Source organism: Eptatretus burgeri, chromosome 2 (assembly GCF_056783735.1).
Source record: "Eptatretus burgeri isolate ZD-2024b chromosome 2, Ebu_testis_v1, whole genome shotgun sequence".
In the NCBI taxonomy this organism is placed as follows: Eukaryota; Metazoa; Chordata; class Myxini; order Myxiniformes; family Myxinidae; genus Eptatretus; species Eptatretus burgeri.
In genome coordinates this window covers 131,830,955-131,852,623 of record NC_140962.1, presented here as the reverse complement: position 1 = coordinate 131,852,623, position 21,669 = coordinate 131,830,955, and the positions used below count along the sequence as shown (strand labels likewise).

The following is a 21,669-nucleotide window of genomic DNA, read 5'->3' as shown; positions in this document are numbered from 1 at the left end:
AGGGGACCAAGCTAGGCCCCATTATCTTTCTGGTCGTGGTGAATGATGCTGCACCATCAAATGAAAAGATGGAAGTATCTTGAGGACCCCTCGTGGAGGTTGTCCCAAAATCGCAGCAGAGCGACATGCAGTCACATGTCAACGAATTGTCTGAGTGGAGCAGTGTTAATTCCACGAGACCTAAACCTGAGAAATGCAAGGTGTTGCAAATTAGTTTTGTCCATAATTACCCCTCTCCTCCTGCGACTACTCTAGATAATGAACCACTTGAGTCTGTCTTCTCTCCATCTACTTCGTATAACAATTCAGTTGAATCTCAAGTTCAACACGTGATTTCACACGCTTCCCCGACACCTCAACATTTTGTGTAAACGTAAGAGAAATGGAGTCGCTACCGCCGATTTGGTGTTCATTTACACTACGTACATCCGCCCCCTTTTGGAATTTGGTGTCCCCGTATGGAGCCCGAGCTCAACAATGCACCAATCGGCTAGTATTGAGAGAGTTCAGCAAAGAGCTGTCCGTATGATCACCTTTCCCGAGCGACATCACTACGTCGATCTACTTCTGGCTAATACCATTACCTCCCTTGCTGCGAGGCGTATCAACATCCTCAACAACTTCACTCAATCGCTCCTTCTTTCTACCTGTCATCATAATTTACTCCCCACTAGATGCCAATAAAGCCTAAGAGAAAGAATTTCCAGAAATCCAACCTACCCCAATTTTTGTATTTTTTTTTTTGCGAGGGTAGACTTTCAGGCGTCCATTTTATGTCCGCTGTGCATGGCATTATTCTGTGCCATTGTTGACCGCTGTGGTCTCAGAGAAAATCAGCAACTGTTTATTTAAGTTAAGGGGTTAAAGTTTTATCGACATTTTAAAAACATTGCACAACCAACCTGGGACACATGGATGGTGTCTTGTTCAAAGTCAGAAAATGGACCCTGGATAGACATTCCCAACTGACAGTCATGGGTGCCGTGCAGACATTTGGTGTTTGTTTTGTTTATTTTAAGTGCCGATGTGGTCAAGACACACACGATGTCAGACCCGTGAGGACTGCATTTGATATCCTTATGTCTGGTGAAAAATGGCTACCACAAAAAAAAAAAAAGGTATGTTGTAAAGAAAATGAAGAATAAGAAGATTATTGTAAACATCGGTCTAAAAATGAAAACAAAGTGTAAATGAATATTTTAAAATACAAAACTGAATTTGTTGAAAATTATTTTAAGGCAGTTTTGTTACAAAGTAAGAAAAATGGCAAGATCTCTTCTTTATCTCAATTTTGTGTGTGCCTTTAATAGATGGTACTTTACGTTGTGGGGGGAAGGGCCTGTTTATACCCGACAAACAATAAACACATTTTATTTCACACCAGAAAATATCACCTGTCGCTTCGCTGACAGGAATACAGGGGAGCGGGTTGGGAGGAGATGAGGGGGTAGAGGGGGAGGGGGGAAGCAGAGAGGGCAGTATCTGGGGGGTGTATAACAATTGCTCTGTTGCCAGATTATGCAGATTAAATTTAAAGTGTATTGGCCTCCAAAGGGTGTATTCTAGGATTTTTGTCAACTGGAAAGGGTCTTGAATATACAAGATGTTCAGGGATGATGAATGGGAGATTAGTATTCTTCAATTAATTAATATGTCCTGTTGAGCCATGTTAATGATAGGCTATCTTTATTACTGCCGAGACCAGCTTCAATGTTTAAAGGAAACCTTGCAGAGATACTAAATTGTTGGCATTTAATCCTCTGACTTGTGCACAAAACTGTTTTACCCCAAATTTGGTGTCTCATGATGGACATGTTAAAGTTCATCTTTCAACAATCAACATACACATACGGGTTGGAAAGATGTAGAATCTTAAATACTGCACTGCTTCCATTTAAACACGTCCAAAAAATAGATAAATCCCTATCTACCTAGCCCCCCTCTCCCCCCCAAAAAAATCCCAACTTACCGACACCATTCATTGAGCAGCATGTTACCGGAAACTCAGCATTTTGGGGGGGGGGCTAATTATCCCAAATGTGATCGAGAACCTCGCACCAGATCTACATCCCCCAAATGAGAACTCAGATATACAATCAGTCCAATATTCCTACTCGAGTGCAACTATTCAATTTACAATATAACAAAGGTGCAATATTATTGTATTGGCAAAAGCCCTCATTGTCTGCAATCTGCTCTGTACTGCACTGTTAAATATGTCACATCTTTTATACAATTACCTCTGTCACCGAAGGTGGAAGGAGGTTATGCTTTCATCCCTGTCTGTTTGCCACTTGCAAAAATCGAATATTTTTCAAATAGATTCGTTGGTCACGAGCATTATTCTGTCTGTCTGTTGCCTACAGGTCACAATTTTAAACCGATCTTTATGAAACTTCACCACAAGCAAGAAGCCTATCGTTTTTGAGGTCAAGAGGTCAACTGTCAAATTTTTAAATCCTCAATTTCCATCCAATTAACTTGAAATTTGAACATGATTTGCATAGCAGGTCACTGAATTCAACCACCAATTATTTTAAAGGTCAAATTTGTTTTATGGATTTTACAAGCATCATGCTCTGTATGACATCTTTTTTGTTGTTTGTGTGCAGGATATCTCAAAGTTGTGGACGGGTTTGGATTAAATTTGGTGGACAGGTTGGGTGTGTAACGAGGATGAACTGATTATATTTTGGTGAAGATCTGGAGACGACAATTTTTTAGCCAGCGAGACGCGGCTCTCAGAGAGCTCCGCATTATTCTTCTTCTTGTTGTTCGGACAAAACCTTTACAACTCGGCTCTTTTATATACAGGATCCGGATCTCCTTAAATACTAAACACTTGTACACATCCTCGCATTGAGGGTGCCTTTTGAGAGCGTCTATCATGAACTTTTAAATATATTCGGACATTTGCTTTAAAGTTTCGAAAAGTTCACGTTACTATTTAAAGATTATTCCATTTAATGTGTTATAATTTCGTAAATACACGATTTTCTCGTCATGAACGACGATCGTCCATGACAGGTCTTGCTATAGGCTCAATCAAGGCACGTGACGAAATATCGGAAGTTGTTTTTTTTTTTCTTTTTCTTCTTTTTCCTCTTCTTGTTCTTGTTCTTCTTCTTCTGGTGAAGACAAAACCTTTAGGACGCGGCTCTTGGACACATTTGTCCTTGCTTTAAGTGATTCTTCACCATTGAGTGATGGGGTTAAACCAATATCTCAAAACATTATGGCCAGATTAGGACGAAACTTGGTGCACACGGATGGGTGTGCGACAAGGACAAATTGGTTTGATTATGACAAAGATCCGAATGCAGATACGAGAATTTATTTTAATTATTTTTTCAGCGATACTTCACCATTGAGATGGAGCCAAAAACAATATACAGTATATAGCACATCTCAAAAAATTATCGGGCCCAATAGGTTCTAATGAATCGGGCACTGTGGAGCAGAGGTATGCGCTCTCCCGAGTGACCGAGTTATTGAGCGTTTAACTTTTTAATGTCTTAGCCTGGTGTTGGCTTAGTGGTTAGGGTGGCAGTCTTGGGATCTTAGGTTCCTGAGTTCAAGCCCTGTCAGCTGCTGAATTAACATCAGGTGGGGTTGACTCAGCCTGTCATCCATCCAAGGTCGGCGAAATGAGTACCAGTGAACTGGTAATCGGGGCGTTGCATCAGTGGTGCCCCCATACTCGGTAGCAGTGGCAAAGCACCGTTGATCATACCCAGTTGAAAGTATGAAATCATGCCACCACAAGAAGTCAAAGTATTTATATAAAAATAAAAAAGGTCTCAAATGCAATTAATGTTATCTGCTTTTTCTGATAGTTGTCTATCGAGTGCACTTATTTGTAATTTATAGACCCATTTGTTGAATAATTTGATTTTGAAATTATATATATATATATATATTTTTTTTTTTTTTAAGGGACATCGGTATTTGCTTTTTCATTCAAGGCAAATTGATTTTTTTCATTTTCATGTAAACACAACCATTAAAGTCTTCAGACTAAACTCTTGTGGTTTTTTTAATGTGAATAAAACCGAAATTATTATAATCATCGATTACCAAGGAGATAAGCTTCTGGCTTCATTGCAATTACCACTAGGGACACAGAACAATGCACATTTTCCAATGTACCAAAGCAGGGAGTTCACAGAGACGTAAAGCAGGTGGGGCTGGAAAAATAAAATTCCTCAGCAAGTCATATCTAAAACAAAACCGTTTGACGGATCAAAAATGAGGACAACATTTGTTTTTACCAGTGCAGCAGGCAATGAATTAACCCTTTTCTTTGCTCCAGCTGCAAATTCAAATCTCATTGATTTGATTGGTTGTGATGGTCTCTTAAACACCTACAAAAACAATTTGCAGGAACAAGAACAAATAATTGTCAGAAAAAAAATAAAATGGTCACCAACATCGTAACTGAAGCGATACCCAAACACCTCGTTGCAAACTCTCGTCTCGCTAATTCCACATCGATCCTCAAACTCACATTCTCTTTGTCTTCTTCTGATGAAGTGTCTGGACTGCTCAAAGGTTCATTTGCAAGAGAAGGGCTGGCAGAGAGAAAATGGTGCTACAGGAAAGACAAACAAACATCAGAGGTTGTGCTTTTTGTAAAGCAAACTTCAGCAAAGTCTGGAAAAATACCCATCAGCATTAATGTGTTACAGGGCCCCCTTTAACCCTGAACCTCATCCCACTTAAAAGGATACTAAGGGAATTTAGGTTTGGCATAATTTTTCCTTCCCCTACCTCAAACAATATTCTTTGAATTTTGCCCAAGTTGGAGACAGAATTATAAAACGTTAAACCACCACTGTAAAAATATACAGATGGCTCATTGCATGGGAGGAAAATGGTGTATAATGGCCTACAAAATAGGTCAACAGTCACCACCCTTCCTTTTTTAAGCAGTCAATCCAAAGTTCCTCCACCAACAGACAAGTTCAGCTTGAGCTCAAATTTCCAGAACTAATCATAATCTAGATGAAGGAAGAAAACTGCCGAAACTCGTATGGTTGAAACAGAAAACTCGGCTTCCTTAATCTCGGAGAAATTAATGCTCCACCATGAGCCTTAGATATATGTTAAAAAAAAAAACATATATGAGCAGTAAACACCTCATCCGTACTACTATTCATGGGTCGGTGTGTTTGTCACACGACTACTCTTACAATTCTGGGCTGATTACATCCAGACTTGCTACATATGATAAGAATGCCCCCAATTAGTGTATAGGGGTATTTTTATCTTTGCTGGTGGTGTTGGAGGGGGGAAGAAGAGATGCAAATGTGTATCGTGTATCACCACCTCTAGGTGGGAGAGGTTATTACAAGTCTCCACCATTCAAAGCATAGTATTCCTGTCCCCACGTTTTCCAGTGCAGAGGTGTTTTGAATTTATAAGCAGTAGGTATGTTTTTGCTTAATGCACATAGCTCAGGTTATTTTTATTTTATTTTGGGGAGAGTTTGAGGTAACTGTCAGTTGCCTATGCACTGCCCAAATAAAGGTACGCGTCAGAGGAACGTGTTGCATGCTTCAAACAAGACCGCCTGTCGGGCGGGTACTATGCTAGTTCATGATAATTAAGCTCTTCGATATTTCAATGTGGGTCATGTGAGGAAGAAACAAACATCAAGCTTACTTTAAAAAAAAAAACACTCAAGGGTTATCCATCCAATCAAAACATTACACAAAACACAAACCGGGACTGAATTAAAGCGACGAAGCAGTGAACAGTGCAAGACTGGCTTTTCCTTCACTGTCATTTCAAACCTAAAGCCAAAAACAAAAACAAATATTAAAACAAGTAAAGTGAACAGAACCTGTTCATTTTATGTAGCAAAGAAAGGGTATGCATATTCAAATAACCAGTTGGGGGGGGGGGGTTGTCATGAGAATAGAACGACTACAAAAACAAAAGCTGGGATTGGAAAGCAAAATTAACTAGAACGGGCACTCATAGAGCACATACCTTCGCCGCCACTACTTTTTTTGTTCTTGGTATGAGTGTGGGGAACTGGTTTCATATGAATGGTCTTATGACACAAACCACATATCTATAATGTCATGACCCCTCCCCCCTGGACTTTCGGGGGCTACGGACTAAACAATCAACTCACGTCGTTTTGGCGAGTCTTCACTCGCAAGCTCAGTGAATACAACGTTTCAACAAGAGAAGGTAATCTCGTTTGATGCTGGTTTCATGCAAATTGAATAAGAATTGACTGAGTTATGCCGAAAACTGCATATTTTTCATGGGCGTGACCCCCCCCCCCGACATTTTACCCCAACCGGTGACATGTGTTATGACGTCATTGTGTCACAAGATTGGGCATTAAATTCTGAACATTTTGGTGCTGGGTTCATGTAAAGTGGACAAGAATTGACCGCGTTATGACAAAAACCGCATATTTTTCAAGGTTGTGACCCCCCTGACCTTTGACCCCAAACCGGTAACAAGAGTATGGGCATCATTGTGTCATATTGCATATCACAAGATGAGGCGTTGAATTCTGAACATTTTGGCGTTAGTTGCATGCAAATTGAATAAAAATTGACCGTGTTATCGTAAAAAGACGATTTTGACCTTTTCGTGACCTTGACCTTGACCTTTGACCCGAACGATCCCAAAATCTAACTGAATGCTTGCTGGCTAATAACCAATCATCCCACCAAATTTCATGCAATTCGGTTTAATACTTTTCGAGTTATACGAATCACAAGATTACAAATAAATAAATAAATAAATAAATAAATACACGCCGACCAAAACATAACCTTTCGCAGAATGCGAAGGTAACTAGAACGGCACTCTTCAACATCGGCAGATATGCCTCCGGCCACATTATTACATCATTACACAAAGTTGTACCAAGTTTTATTTAAATCCGGAGAGGTCCAAAGTTAACTTTTTTCCAACATTGCTACCACACCACATGACCAATGACATCACAAATCATTAAAGCATTCTACACGAATAGTCGCACCTATGGTGAAAATTTAGTGTCAATCGGATAAGCAGTCGAAGACATAAAATAAAATAAATTAAAAATAAAAATAAAGAGAGAAAATTAGCACAGACAGAAGAATCAACACATGTACGGACAGACAACTTGAAAACATAATGCATTTGGTGACTACGTCAGTGGAGGCATAAAAAGAGTGAGAGCAAAGTCGATGGTGCGCCATTCGCAAATCCCCATGCTTCACACTTCAAGCAAAGTTGAAATACGGCAAAAAGTTAGTTCTACCAGGAATAACCCAATATCAAATTCAGTTAAATTTTTCACATTTTGACTTTAATCTACATATTAAACGGTCACCATTGAATGTAAATAACCATAAATTTACATATTGTGTACACAATGATGGTAAATGTTTTTACCCACTTCCCAATATACAGAGCCAATAGGAAATCTACACCCCCTTTCAAAATTTTCACCTTTCGTTGCTTTTTGCCTGGAATTAAATTTCATTAAATCAGACTTTTCCCATCTTTACACATCGTAACCCACAACTTCTAAGTGAAAAACAAAATTCTACAAATTTCGGAAAATTAATTACAAATACAAAACGAGAACATCTTGTTTGGATAAGTGTCCACCCCCTAAATTATTACTTGGTGGAAGCACCTTTGACAGCAATTACAGCTGTTAGTCTGTTGGGATAGGTCTCTACCAACTTTGCACACCTTGATTGTGCAATATTTGCCCATTCTTCTGTACAAAACTGTTCAAGCACAGTCAAGTTGCATGGGGAGCGTTGATGGACAATCTTCAAGTCATGTCATAGATTTTCGATTGGATTTAGGTCGACGTTCTGACTGGGCCACTCAAGGAGATCTACCATTTTGTTCCTCAGTCATTCAGTGTAGATTTGTCTTTGTGCTTCGGGTCATCATGCTGAAAGGTGAACTTGCGTCCCAATTTCAGCTTTCTTGCAGAGGGCAGAATGTTTTCCTCCAGGATTTTTCTGTATTCTGCTTAATCCATTTTCCCTTCTATCCTGACAAGTGCCCCAGTCTGCTGATGAGAAACATCCCCATAACATGATGCTGCCACGACCATACTTCACAGTCGGGATGGTGTTCTTTGGTTATGTGCTGTGTTAGCCAAATGTAATGTGGTGGATTTTGGCCATAAAGTTCCATCTTGGTTTCGTCAGAACACAAAACTTTCTGCCACACGGTTTCAGAATCTCCAGTGTTTTTTTTTTGCATACCTCAAACAGGAATCAAGATGGGCTTTTTGAGTAATGGCTTCCTTCTTGCAAACCTACCATACAAGCCAGACTTGTGGAGTACTTGGGATATTGTTGTCACATGCATATAGTGAGCAGTCTTTGCCATAAAGGCCTGTAGCTCTTTGTTGCCATTGGCCTCTTGGTGGTCTCTCTGATCTGTCTCCTCCTTGCTTGGTCATCCAGTTTGGAGGGACGGCCTGATCGAGTCAGGGTCTTGGTGGTTCCATACACCCTCCTCTTCTTAATGATCGTCTTGATTGTGCTCCAAGGGATATTGAAGGCTTTTGAAATATTTTTATACCCATCCCCCGATCTGTGCCTTTCCATAATTTTATCCCAGAGGTATTTTGAAAGCTCCTTCATTCTCCTGATTGAGTCTTTGCTGTAAAATGTACTACTCAACAGAGGAGACCTACAGGAACAGCCGATGTTATTCTGAAATAATCAGAATCACTACAGTTTAACATACAGTGGAGAGAACAAGTATTTGATACACTGCCGATTTTGCTGGTTTTCCCACTTACAAAGCACGTAGAGGTCTGTAATTTTTATCATAGGTACACTTCAACTGTGAAAGACGGAATCTAAAACAAAAATCCTGAAAATCCCATTGTATGATTTTAAAATAATTAATTTGCATTTTATTGCATGAAATAAGTATTTGATACATCAGAAAAACAGAACTTAATATTTGGTCCAGAAACCTTTGTTTGCAATTACAGAGATCAGACGTTTCCTATAGTTCTTAACCAGGTTTGCACAGACTGCAGCAGGGATTTTGGCCCACTCCTCCATACAGATCTTCTCCAGATCCTTCAGGTTTTGGGGCTGTTGCTGGGCAACACAGACTTTCAGCTCCCTCCAAAGATTTTCTATTGGGTTCAGATCTGGAGACTGGCTAGGCCACTCCAGGACCTTGAGATGCTTCTTATGGAGCCACTCCTTAGTTGCCCTGGCTGTGTGTTTCGGGTCGTTGTCATGCTGGAAGACCCAGCCACGCCCCATCTTCAATGCTCTTGTTGAGGGAAGGAGGTTGTTGGCAAAGATCTCACGATACATGGCCCCATCCATCCTCCCCTCAATACGGTGCAGTCGTCCTGTCCCCTTTGCAGAAAAGCATCCCCAAAGAATGATGTTTCCACCTCCATGCTTCACGGTTGGGATGGTGTTCTTGGGGTTGTACTCATCCTTATTCTTCCTCCAAACACAGCACGTGGAGTTTAAACCAAAAAGCTCTATTTTGGTCTCATCAGACCACATGACCTTCTCCCATTCCTCCTCTGGATCATCCAGATGGTCATTGGCAAACTTCAGATGGGACTGGACATGCGCTGGCTTGAGCAGAGGGACCTTGCGTGCGCTGCAGGATTTTAATCCATGACGGCATAGTGTGTTACTTATGGTTTTCTTTGATACTGTGGTCCCAGCTCTCTTCAGGTCATTGACCAGGTCCTGCCGTGTAGTTCTGGGCTGATCCCTCACCTTTCTCATGCTCATTGAGGTTCCACGAGGTGAGATCTTGCATGGAGCCCCAGACCGAGGGAGATCAACTGTTATCTTGAACTTCTTCCATTTTCTAATAATTGCGCCAACAGTTGTTGCCTTCTCACCAAGCTGCTTGCCTATTGTCCTGTAGCCCATCCCAGCCTTGTGCAAGTCTACAATTTTGTCCCTGATGTCCTTAGACAGCTCTCTGGTCTTGCCCATTGTAGAGAGGTTGGAGTCTGATTGATTGAGTGTGGACAGCTGTTTTTTATGCAGATAACGAGTTCAAACAGGTGCAGTTAATACAGGTAATGAGTGGAGAATGGGAGGGCTTCTTAAAGACAAAACTAACAGGTCTGTGAGAGCCAGAATTCTTACTGGTTGGTTGATGATCAAATACTTATTTCATGCAATAAAATGCAAATTAATTATTTTAAAATCATACAATTTGATTTTCAGGATTTTTGTTTTAGATTCAGTCTTTCACAGTTGAAGTGTACCTATGATAAATATTACAGACCTCTACGTGCTTTGTAAGTGGGAAAACCTGCAAAAATCGGCAGTGTATCAAATACTTGTTCTCCTCACTGTTGGTGGAGGCCAATTCAATTGGTGTGAGATTTTGAAGGCGATTGGTAACACCTGAGCTCATTACATCTGCCACCAAAGGTGAAGGAGATTACGTTTTCACCCCTTTGTTTGTTTGATTGTGTGCCGGATATTTCAAAAAGTTGGGGACGGATCTGGATGAAAAACTTTGTGGACAGGTGTGTGACAAGGACGAACTGATGAGACGTTGGTGAAGATCTGGTTCTGGCTACTAGAATTTAAGTGATTCTTCACCATCGAGAGATAGGGCCAAAACAATACAGTACTGTATGGCATGATATTTCAAAAATGTATTGGGCCCGATATGTTCTCGTGGATCAGGCATTGCGTGGCGGAGATATGCGCTCCACCGAGTGCCCTTCTAGTTTACAATTACTATTATAATGTGGGTGGACACTTATCCAACCAAGATATTCTACTTTTGTATTATTAAATTAATTTTCTGAAATTTGTAGAATTCGTTTTTCACTTGGAAGTTGTGGGTTACGATGTGTAAATAAAGGTGTAAAAAGTCCTATTTAATGCAATTTAATTCCAGGCTATAAGGCAACAAAAAGGTGAAAATTTTGAAGGGGGGGTGTAGACTTTCTGTCAGCACTGCATTCCATTCACCCTCCGATCAAATCCAAACTTCGTTCACCTTTCAACTCTCCAACTCCTAGGGCATGAACCGAGGGACAAATCCAAAAACTCATCACATTTAAAGTACAAAGTTTAATTTAAAATGTGCCAATTTGATATTTCACCTTTTGACCCAGTCCCAGGGGTGAGAGCCAAAAATGCCACTGCTTTTGCACATTCTTGCCATGTGGTGATCAGAACTACCAAGTTTGGTGAATTTCCACCCAACCATTTAGGAATACCCCAATTCTCTGTAAATGAGCATGGCATAGCACCACTCCCAGTGGGAGGTGGTAGTAAAAGTCTTACAAAAATAGAAAAATTCTGGAGGAGTTAGCCTATACGTTAAGACAGGTCATTCACTGGCATCTCAATTAACAAACCAAACCACAGAAACATAACATAACATCAGCAAGTTGTGATTTGAATGTTGTACTTAAAGCGGTTTATAAAAACTTTCATGACAAAAATACACCTTTATTTAAAAATAAAAAAGTCATGGGTGCCAAAGCCCAGGCACTGAAAACATTCAGGTGGGTGATTAAGAACCATGGACCGAGATAGGCAGACAGACTTACGACGACGTTCTGGCGAAACCCCCCCCTCCCCCAATCCCCACAGGTATAATATAGTTTCATTTCAAGCATTAAAAGTCACTATTCATTGTGATAATTAATTAACACCACCATCGGGGGTGTCTCAATAAAATAAAAATTCATTAGTACAACCTAAATAAAATAAAATAAAAAAACACTGGGATTCAGAGGTAAATGAGATGCATCATCATAGGACGCACACAAGAGAAGATGGTGTCCATAACCCTACGAATGTGCTATTTTACAAAAACTCGACCACGCGAGTCTCCATATCAATAAAACTTCTACCTCAGGGAACCTCACCTCTTCTCTACCTCATCATCATTGAAAGAGAGTGGAGAGTCCAAGCACAGTCCTAAGAATAGAAGACACGGGTGAGATAAACTTGAATGAGAAAAGTGACAACAAAACACAAGCTAAGGGGGAAGGTTATACCTTGATCGGAGCAATCAGAGAGAAATGATGGATGCCGGTTAAAGGTTGGAAAAGAACCCACTGATTGACACGTCAACGGCCTCTTGGGTGTCCTGAAAATGAAATATTAAAAAAAGAACGTACATGAGCACACAGCTTCAAAAGCGATTGAAAATACATTATTCCTTTCACAAACACCATATTTACACATTAGATACAAAATGATGGGAAATGGTTTGACCCACTTCCCAATATATTCCATTCACCCTTCACTCACATCCAAACTTTGTTACCCTTACTTACAAGTTTGTAGACCCTCCCCACCCAACAACCTTTTTGTAGAACTTGGCACACCTCCCATCACTTCGCTGATGGTTTAATCAAAAGACAGCATGCTAGACATGCATTATGTTTGTGAAGTACAAGTGTGTGTCACTGAGGATTTAAATGAAGTGAAACACACACAAACGAGAAGGGCACACGGTAGAGTGCATAACTCCACGACACAATGCCTGATCCAGTCAAACATATCGGGCATGTTTCCTCTATTATTTCCTTCCTCTATTATTTCGTTCAGTTTGTTCTTCTCTTGTTCCAGATTTTTATCTCCTCTTTTTATCGTCTCTTCTCGGCTCTCTTTTCCGATTGCCTTCTTCTACCTCTCCCTTCAGTTTTTAAATTCCAAATCGTGTTTCCGTTTTTCCTCTTCCAGCTTTGTTTGCCTTTGTTCTTCCTCCCTCGTTTCTTCCTGTACATCGGCCAATCGTTGTGACTCCTTATGCACGTAATCCTCATGAACCCTGTCTACGCGTCGCTGTGCCTCGTCCAAATTCAAAGGAAAACGAATGCAATTCTCCTTTTTCAGTTGTCACCATTCCTCCACCGCTGCAAGGACTTCGACACTTGTCTCCGAAGCCCGTCAATGCATGCTCTGGCATCCTGCCACGCCTGCCATGACAGCGTGGTTTGAAACAGTGGCTGGGAGCACCCACCCCGTGTCGTGCCGTTAGCTGTGATAATAATAGCAGCTCGCTCCGTGTTGCGCTGAGATGTGGCAGCGCCGCTATTTTGCCGGCAAAGTTCGTGCTCAGTATAGGGTGAGCGGCCCCACTGATTATAATTGGTGGTGGGGTTATAAAAAGAAGAACCGTCCTGGGCCATGGATCCTACATTAATACACATTTCTAAACCACCCTGCACCCGTTCGCCTTGGAACGCCATCTTGCTTCTCGGAAATAATTTTAATGCTCGTGGTTTGGTGAGAATCGAGGGTCGCTCGACTCACCCCTGAACCGATTCCCGTTAATCTAGTTTGGAGGCGGGGTAGATTTGAATCTCACTCCTGGACACCACTGTTACGAATTCGCGCCCGCCGGCGTCTGAACTGCCGCTTTCCACTAATAGTAGCAGCTCGCCCACCGGACAGACAATTCAGTCGTGACCTTCCGGAGCAACGCCGGAACCCTGTCACGGGTGGGTCTTCAACCCCACCACGGCCTAGCCAATTTTCTACCTGCACAGGATAGGGTCAATCGCCGAATCTCGATATACCTAAGTACCCACGCGGATAGCTAACCGGGAGACCGTACCTCGGCGCAGGTCGGCTTGGGACACGAACCGCTTAAGCAGTCCGTTCCGTTCTGCAGTGATAACCGAGCGGGTATTATTGCCCGACCTCGCCGGAATCGATTCTATTTAACGGGTGTTTAAAACCCAGCTATTTATTCCGCAATGCAAGATGGCATTTCCAATAGGGAGAAGACGCAACGAACGGGGTACATTTCAACAAAGCACATTTATTTTCAATTACACGTATGTACAGCCAACACGTAAACAGGGAAACAAAAGCAAGGGAAAGCACTACGACCGAATATGATTATTATTAATGTATAGTCACTTAAGAGTTTTACTTATGGACACAGCGCCACAACATGCACTCAAAAGAAAAGAAAAGACCACCCCCACAGACAGGGGGGTCAGACTGAGCCCGTGGGCCTTTATGGCGTGGGACTTGGCTAACCGAAAGGGCCCCACGAGGCCGCGCAGGTTACCTTCCTCGCTGGGGCGAACCACGACGCTCCTTTCCCACGGCAGCTAGCGTAGCCGCGGTCCGGCCCAGGCCTCGTCCGACGGCCCGGTGATTCAGGCCCAGCCGGCAACGCCTCAGAGGAACGAACGGGCCTTCGCTCTTTCCGAGTTGATGCTCTCGTGAGCCCGCTCGTCCCTCGCGCTGCCCGGACTGTCACGAAGCCCGATCACCTCGGACCGTTCGGAGCTGGTTGGAGAGTCCTCTCCGGCCCGTACTCGAGCGCGCAGGTCTGCGCGGCAGAGCAGGCAGGGCTGCGCTCCCAGCTCGAGTCTCCTCCTGGCGTCCGACCCTCTTCACAGACTGAAGGCTCCAAGCGCCAGGCTCCCGACTTCCGCGCAGCTCCCCGACCGCTCCAGAACCGACTCGACTTCTCCCGACTTGATTCGTTGAACTGGCGCTCTGCGCGGCCTTTTATAGGGCTGGTGAGACGAGATCTGATCTCCGCCCTCTCACCTCTGACCTCTGCTCGGAAAGCGGACGTGGTAGAAATCACCGGCCCTCTGGATCAGATTCTCCAAGAGCGAAGCTTCCACACAGAGCGGACGTGGTAGAAATCACCGGATTTGCGCTCACAACGAAACCTCCCGCGTCGGTTTGCAGCGACTTGTTCACTGGGGACTCGCCGCAGCTGGTGCAAAGATGGCGTCGTTTTGGAAGCGAAGGTCAGGCGATGTTTGTGGCGTGGAGATGTTGACGGTTGCTGGCGGAGTGGTGAAGATGGCGCGGTTGTTGAGAGGCAGGTGTGGTTGTGGTAAGGGGAGCAATGTTGGTTGTAATGGTGGTGGAGATGTGGTTGGTTCAAAATAACAATAGCAGAAGAAAAACACTATCTCAAAGGATCACAGCCCTGTGACACGAATAATCTCCATTAAACAACGGTGGGGAAATCTAACTGAACACAGACTTATCGATCAAACTGAACTGAGGAACCTTAATGGTGTTCTGCAAATTTCCACAGCCGTAACAATATATATATATATATATATATATATATATATATATATATATATATATATATATATATATATATATATATATATATATATATATATATATATATATATATATATATATATATATATATATATCGTTGCGGTTCTACGAAACCACATGCCTCCAAAGCAATGGCACCCAACATAGTGATCCCCAGGCAGTTATTTTGTTAGTCTCTGTGTAGTTTGACCTTCCCCTCATGTCCCGTGGGTTAACGGGGTGAAGTGTGTTGCTCGAGTGCAATAGCTAGGTCTATGAACTATATCTTCTGTTCTCATTTCTATTCCAACCCTTTCCTTTTAGCCATGGTACAAATCAAGCAAGCAAGCACGCACTCTATGCAAAATGTGATGAGTAATAAGCACACTACGATGCCTCCTTGGAACCAACAAACTTTCTCCACTATAAACACTACACACTGCACAGCACACGTATGGCGCGCCATCATTTTATTCAAAACTGTGCACCAATTTTCAACGGCATCTCACCTTTCTCACCACTTCGACCACCAACACCTCCCAAAAACGGAAAAAAAATACTCCCACATTTCCTCGTACCTCTGTATCGATACATTTCGCCACTAAACCAGGGATGCAAATTAACATTTTTATCCACCGGCCAGCAGGGCCGGTGACTCAAAAAAGTTACCGGCCCAGCAGAATTTCTACCGGCCCGATAAAATAAAGACAAAAGTCACAAATTTGATATCAAACACTTTTAATATACTCACATGAGTGAGTTGGATGAGTGAGGTTGGTGAGAGTTTGATGAGTGAGGTTGGTTGGATGAGTGAGTTTGATGGAGGAGGTTTGCAGAATGAGTGAGTTTGATGGAGGAGGTTGGGTGGATGAGTGAGTTTGATGAGTGGGGTGAGGGTGGGGGGATGATGCAGGGAGGAGGAGGTTGTGGGTGATGGGGGGGGGGACTTTTTTGTTTGGGTCATGGGGGGGCAGGAGTGTTGCGAGTAGTGCAGGTGGGGGGGCATTTTTGTGGGTGATGGGGTGGTTGTGGCTGATGGACGATTGGGGGAGGGGGGGTTGTGGGTGATGGACAATGGTGGGGGTACTACTCGTCCACCGAACATCACATATAAACTCACTCATCCACCTAACCTCACCGATCAAACTCACTCATCCACCTAACCTCACCCATCAAACTCACTCATCCACCTAACCTCACCCATCAAATTCACTCATCCACCTCACCTCACCCATCAAACTCACTCATTCACCCAACCTCACCCATCAAACTCACTCATCAACCCAAAAGCCTCATCAAACTCACTCATTCACCAAACTCAGCATGAGAAAATGCGTCCAAACCGCGCCAAACCATTAAATCTCACGCAATCACGCGTGATTTGGAACGAGATGAAAACAGACAAAATAGCCGCCGCAGAATTACCGGTAATTTCTGCGGCCAAAAACAGTAGTTCGAGTTGAGAAAACTAGTGGAGAAGGTCATACAAATTGTACAAAATAACAGGAATCACCGGTGATTCGCCAGCCGGGCAAGGTAAGGCAGTATTGTGTACCCGCCCAGCACAAAAGTTAGGCACCATTGGCGACCGCTAATTTGCACCCCTGTAAACAGAGGGGTGATGCATAACTCAGGCTGTATTCGAACCATGTGATGCGGAGAAGCAACAGATGTTAATAGCACCAACCGCATCTCACCAGGAATGTTCCGGGTGAGCACGCGAGATTGATACGATTGATACGGTGAGCACGCGAGATTGATACACGCGAGAGGAGGGGTTGCGGGAAGAGCAATCCAGGAGTCTGGTACGGAGCAAAGGGCAGTGTCATGCCGAATGTAAACATGAGACCACTTCCAGCCCCAGGAGTCTGGTAGGGTCTGGCTTGGGCCACTGTGGCCGAATAGAGAAGTGGGATTCGGGTCCCAACGTGTCGTCACCCCACTCTTCGCCCAGGGGTTATAAAAAGCGGATCGCGGAGCCGCTCACCCTCTTCTTCTCTGCTCGGCATTGGCTGCTCCTCGTTGCATCTGCCCTTCGCTGGCTCTTCACTCACGGTTGTTGTGCGACTGAGACGTGCTTATTCAAGAGGGCCAGTGCTGAGTGCACGTTTCCACAAGCCCCGGCAAAATGACTAAGCCGGAGATAACGTGCCAACTATCGAGGTGGGAATGCTCAAGCGGAGCATCCCACAGAGGTACACGCTACACTAGCAGACCTATGCATGACTCGGTTAGGGATATTTTGCCTCATACATCTTCACTCCCCTCTCTCTTTCTCTTTCCACCCCTCTATCTCATCCCCTTTGGACGTACAAAAGAGCATCCTTACTGACTCGCAATCACATTTTCCTCTGGCACGACACCGCACCCCCCCCATATTGCAAAACACCACACTTCCCACACCTTAGACACCAGTATTTCTTCCCCCCCCACCTCCCCCTAAGCGTACTGGGTTGCATTGGTCGGCTGACCGCGCCAGGTATTGCAAGGCCGGTTAACCTCATCTGCTCTCTTTCTATCTGGCTATGTAATCTTCTGTGTGCGTGTGTGGGATGGTGCCTATCGCAGCACAAGTTAAGATTGTTGAAGTGATAACGGGATGTCTGCTCTGTGTCTGCTTTTGTAAATTGCATGCCTTTTGTCGCACCCCACGAATTTCTTGCTATCTCTGCTGTACATAATAATAAACCCAATTCACTATGCCACATACCTTTCCTCGCTTCAGTAGAAATGTTCCCAGCTCGTTTTCATCTTTTCCTTCATTGGTCCAGCATGGTCCGTATCCAAGCTAAGCCAGGACGTTATCCCCCCCAACGATCTGTTTTTCTAGCCGGTATGTCCTTGGGCAGTTACGCTCGGCTACATCTGATCCGGTTTGAACAAGGTGTGGCGAGGGCGTGTCCCACGGTAATTAGATCACGTGACCGTTAGGTAAACGGTATTTATTAGACGGAGGACCCAAAGTCACGTGGTCGAGTTATTGGCGTTCACGGTCGATTAGCGACCCGCCATCTCATTAAGTTATTTGTGTGTGATGGCCTGCGATTCCGGAGAGTCTGGTGGGAACCCTAGGTGGCTTCCCCCCTCGTGATCTTTTCGCCCCCAACAATATGTATAATTTTCAACAAACATTTAAAATTAACAAAGCTCTTTCAAACCAGATACATACAATCCATACTATTTATTAATGGATTATTGACACCCCCTCCCCTCACCCTCCCCCACCCCCAACAAAACCTAGTCATTTGGGCAATAAAGTTAACATGTCTACCCTCACAGGCACATTTGGAGTCACACAAATGTAAAGCAACCTCAACCCGCACGTCAAGATCTTTACCCTCCAAAGTCAAAGTGGCCAAGGTTGGATGTGAGAGATGTCACAGGAGAAGCAGTCGATGTTGGTGATGGTGAGGCAAGCGAGGAGAGGGACAGGCTCAATGGTCGTACATGGTGCTCAAACTCAGGTGCCACAAATGCATCTTTCAGGGACACATCCACCAGACTGTCCCTCTCCTCCATTGCTGCAAGAACAATAGAAGATTAGACATACAAGCAGCGCAAATCGTAATCGTTATCATCATCATGCTCCCAAGTGAGAACAGAATCCTGTGATGAACAAGCTGTTCATGAAATCCTAATAGCTAAATACAGTATGGCAATTTGCACTTTTGTATCACCAATTGTTGGAGGACACCACAATTTTATTTTAATTGATAAAATTATGAAAATGAGTTTTGAGGGCTACGTCACATTTGCAGTCAATATTAAAAGGATTTAAAGACCACTGTGTAGTATACTGGGATCGCTTGTTGCTATATCAGGGATGTAGCCGAGCATTTTCTGAAAGTTGGGGGGGGGGGGGATATAAAGATATATTATAAAAAATAAAGACAAAGAATGGCAGTGCTACTTTTGATGACAAGACGACTGATCCACAAAACAAAAAATGAGAACTGTGGACAAGTTGTGACATCGATGGAAGCAATGAACCTTTTGCACTTCCAAAGGATTATTAACGAGAAAGAAAACTCAATTGACAAACTAGAAGGGCACTCGGTGGAGCGTATACCTCCGGCACGTAATGCCTGATCCACGAGACCATATCGGGCCCAATACGTTTTTGAAATATCATGCTATACTGTACTACATTGTTTTTGGCCCCATCTCTCAATGGTGAAGAATCACTTAAAAAATTCTAGCAGTCAGATGCAGATCTTCACCAAAATCTAATCAGTCTGTCCTCGTCACACACCCAACGTGTCCACAAAATTTCATCCGGATCCGTCCACAACTTTTTGAGATATCCTGCACACAAAGATAGAGAGGGGGTGAAAACATCTACCACTGAAGGTGAAGGAGTTAACTAGAAAATCCAAACCGCCCCTTGTGTTTTGCTTTTGAGGCTTCGAAGAACGCTCCAGGGCGGTGTTTGGTTTTCCTAACCCTTCCATTCAAAAGCCACCCCAGCTGTCTCAACCACCCCAGCTGTCTCAACCACCCCAGCTGTCTCAACCATCCCAGCTGTCGCAAACATCCCAGCTGTTGTTATCCCGACCCCTTACTCACCCTACCATTGTCTCCCCTATGCTCACCAGACCCTACCACAACCTTCTCACATCTCACCCAACCCCACCATTCTGATGCAGCCCTGCACCACTACCTCAACCCCACCCTTCTTACAACTCAGCCAACCCTACCCCACACCACCCAACCCTGCCCCACACTACCCCAATCCCTCCTCACAACTCACCCAACCCTACCCCAATCACTCCTCACAACTCACCACACCCTACCCCAACCGTACCTCACCCCGTCCCCCCACCATACCTCACCCCTCCCCACTACCCCAACCGTACCTCACCCCTCCCCACTACCCCAACCGTACCTCACCCCTCCCCACTACCCCAACCGTACCTCACCCCTCCCCTCCTACACACTACCCCAACCGTACCTCACCCCTCCCCTCCTACACACTACCCCAACCCTACCGCAACACACCATACACACTACCCCAACCGTCAGTCACCCCTTCCCCAACATATTACCCCAACCATACCTCACCCCCTACACACTACACCAACCATCAGTCACCCCTCCCCACACATTACCCCAACCCTAACCCCCCCAACACCCTACACAATACCCCAACCGTACCTCACCCCGTCCCCCCACCGTACCTCACCCCTCCCCACTACCCCAACCGTACCTCACCCCTCCCCCCACACCTGCTCAAAATTCCATCGAAGGTTCACAACTACACAACGCAATTTAGCTCAAAGCAAAGGGTGTGTGTGGATCGTTCAAAATCCCTCCACATTGAATGAGTCACCAAGCCTCGCAATCCTGTAAAGAACATTCTCGGCGACTGCAGAGAGAGAAGAGAAAGAGAAAGAGAAAGAAAAAGAGACACAGAGACACAGAGACACAGAGACACAGAGACACAGAGACACAGAGACACAGAGACACAGAGACACAGAGACACAGAGACACAGAGACGTTCTTTTCAATAAGACATGCAACGAGATTAAATCGACTTCAAAAATCTACTTCAGCAACACGTGATGCAAAAATGAGACAAAACCCCCCAAAAAAATAAAAATAAAAACAACAAAAACAAAACTCATTTGCTTCTCCCAGAGCAGCAAATAGAATTTCTGACAGAAATATGTGATCAATTGGAATTAAAAAAAAAAAAAAACTTTAGTTTCCCCAATTCTGCGGGGGGAAAACCCCTCCACCCCACTCTCTGAATCACAAACAAAACAACTTAAAAAAATTAAAATATAAACCATCACAAGACGTCGAAGGCCGAGCAATGAGAGTTTTCTTTAATCATTATACTCGGAGGATCAACGACGACGCCGATGGAACCATTCGACGGTCGATTTAATCGCCTTCGGTTATTTACAAGCAAACTGACGCACGCGGCGAACATCAAATGCGGCTGAATGACTGAAGCGATTGAAAAAAAGATTCAAAAGCCTCGTTCGATAAAAGTACAAGGTTTTTACCTCGTGATTAAATGCTAACTCACGACGCCGTTCACAACTCCATTCGCAACGTCCAGCAAGTTGTGCTGATGCCGGCCACTCACCAGCAAGTTGTGATCATGCCAACCAATCACCGGGCCGCTTACCGTGCAGAGTCGAGCTGAGTAGCCAATCAGGTGTCGTGTTACTGCAGCGGCTTGTTTTAAATGAACGAATCAAATCGGTCTCCATTTCAGTTGGACGGAACCAAAATGATTCTTCTTAAAAAGGTGTTCTTATTAAATGGCACGATTAAATCGTTCGACGTGACGCGTTGAATTATAAATGTTCATAAAACGATCACGATTCCGAATGTTGTGTTTTCATTAAACTGTGATCGTGTCGAATCGTGTTTCACGGACGTGGAGTTCAGGCCTTGCGCACTGAACGTGGATGGTTTGGTCCAGTCCTGGAAATGAACGCTTCACTTGGCAAAAAAATTAATAAATAAATGAATAAATATTTTTTGTTTTTACTGAGCTTGTTACTAGTGCGTGTCCGTACGTGCAAAAAAAAGAAGAAAAAAATCTTTCAAACCGCGTGCCAGAAACAAATACACAGGCCGTTCCTTCCCTCTCGCATGCCCGTAC

The 21,669-nt window shown here is 43.8% G+C and overlaps 1 protein-coding gene across 4 annotated transcripts in view; it reads right to left on the bottom strand.

Annotated features, from left to right (window-relative positions):
- LOC147033163 (M-phase inducer phosphatase 2-like) overlaps positions 1-21,179 on the bottom strand; it is a 37,253-nt gene extending 16,074 nt beyond the window's left edge. Inside the window, exons 1-7 of one of the 4 annotated variants that reach the window (XM_085871284.1) lie at positions 21,062-21,179; positions 18,388-18,571; positions 12,011-12,102; positions 11,879-11,930; positions 5,726-5,795; positions 4,508-4,591; positions 4,272-4,364 (exon numbers count right to left, since the gene is read on the bottom strand). In XM_085871284.1, coding sequence (XP_085727410.1) covers positions 4,272-4,364; positions 4,508-4,591; positions 5,726-5,795; positions 11,879-11,930; positions 12,011-12,102; positions 18,388-18,569 — 573 coding nt within the window. In that variant the 5' untranslated portion in view covers positions 18,570-18,571; positions 21,062-21,179. Of the gene's footprint in view, positions 1-4,271; positions 4,365-4,507; positions 4,592-5,725; positions 5,796-11,878; positions 11,931-12,010; positions 12,103-18,387; positions 18,572-20,891; positions 21,001-21,061 lie in introns of those variants that run through there. The other 3 variants (XM_085871285.1, XM_085871283.1, XR_015055453.1) reach the window with 3 other exon arrangements.
- Positions 21,180-21,669: the final 490 nt, after the last annotated feature.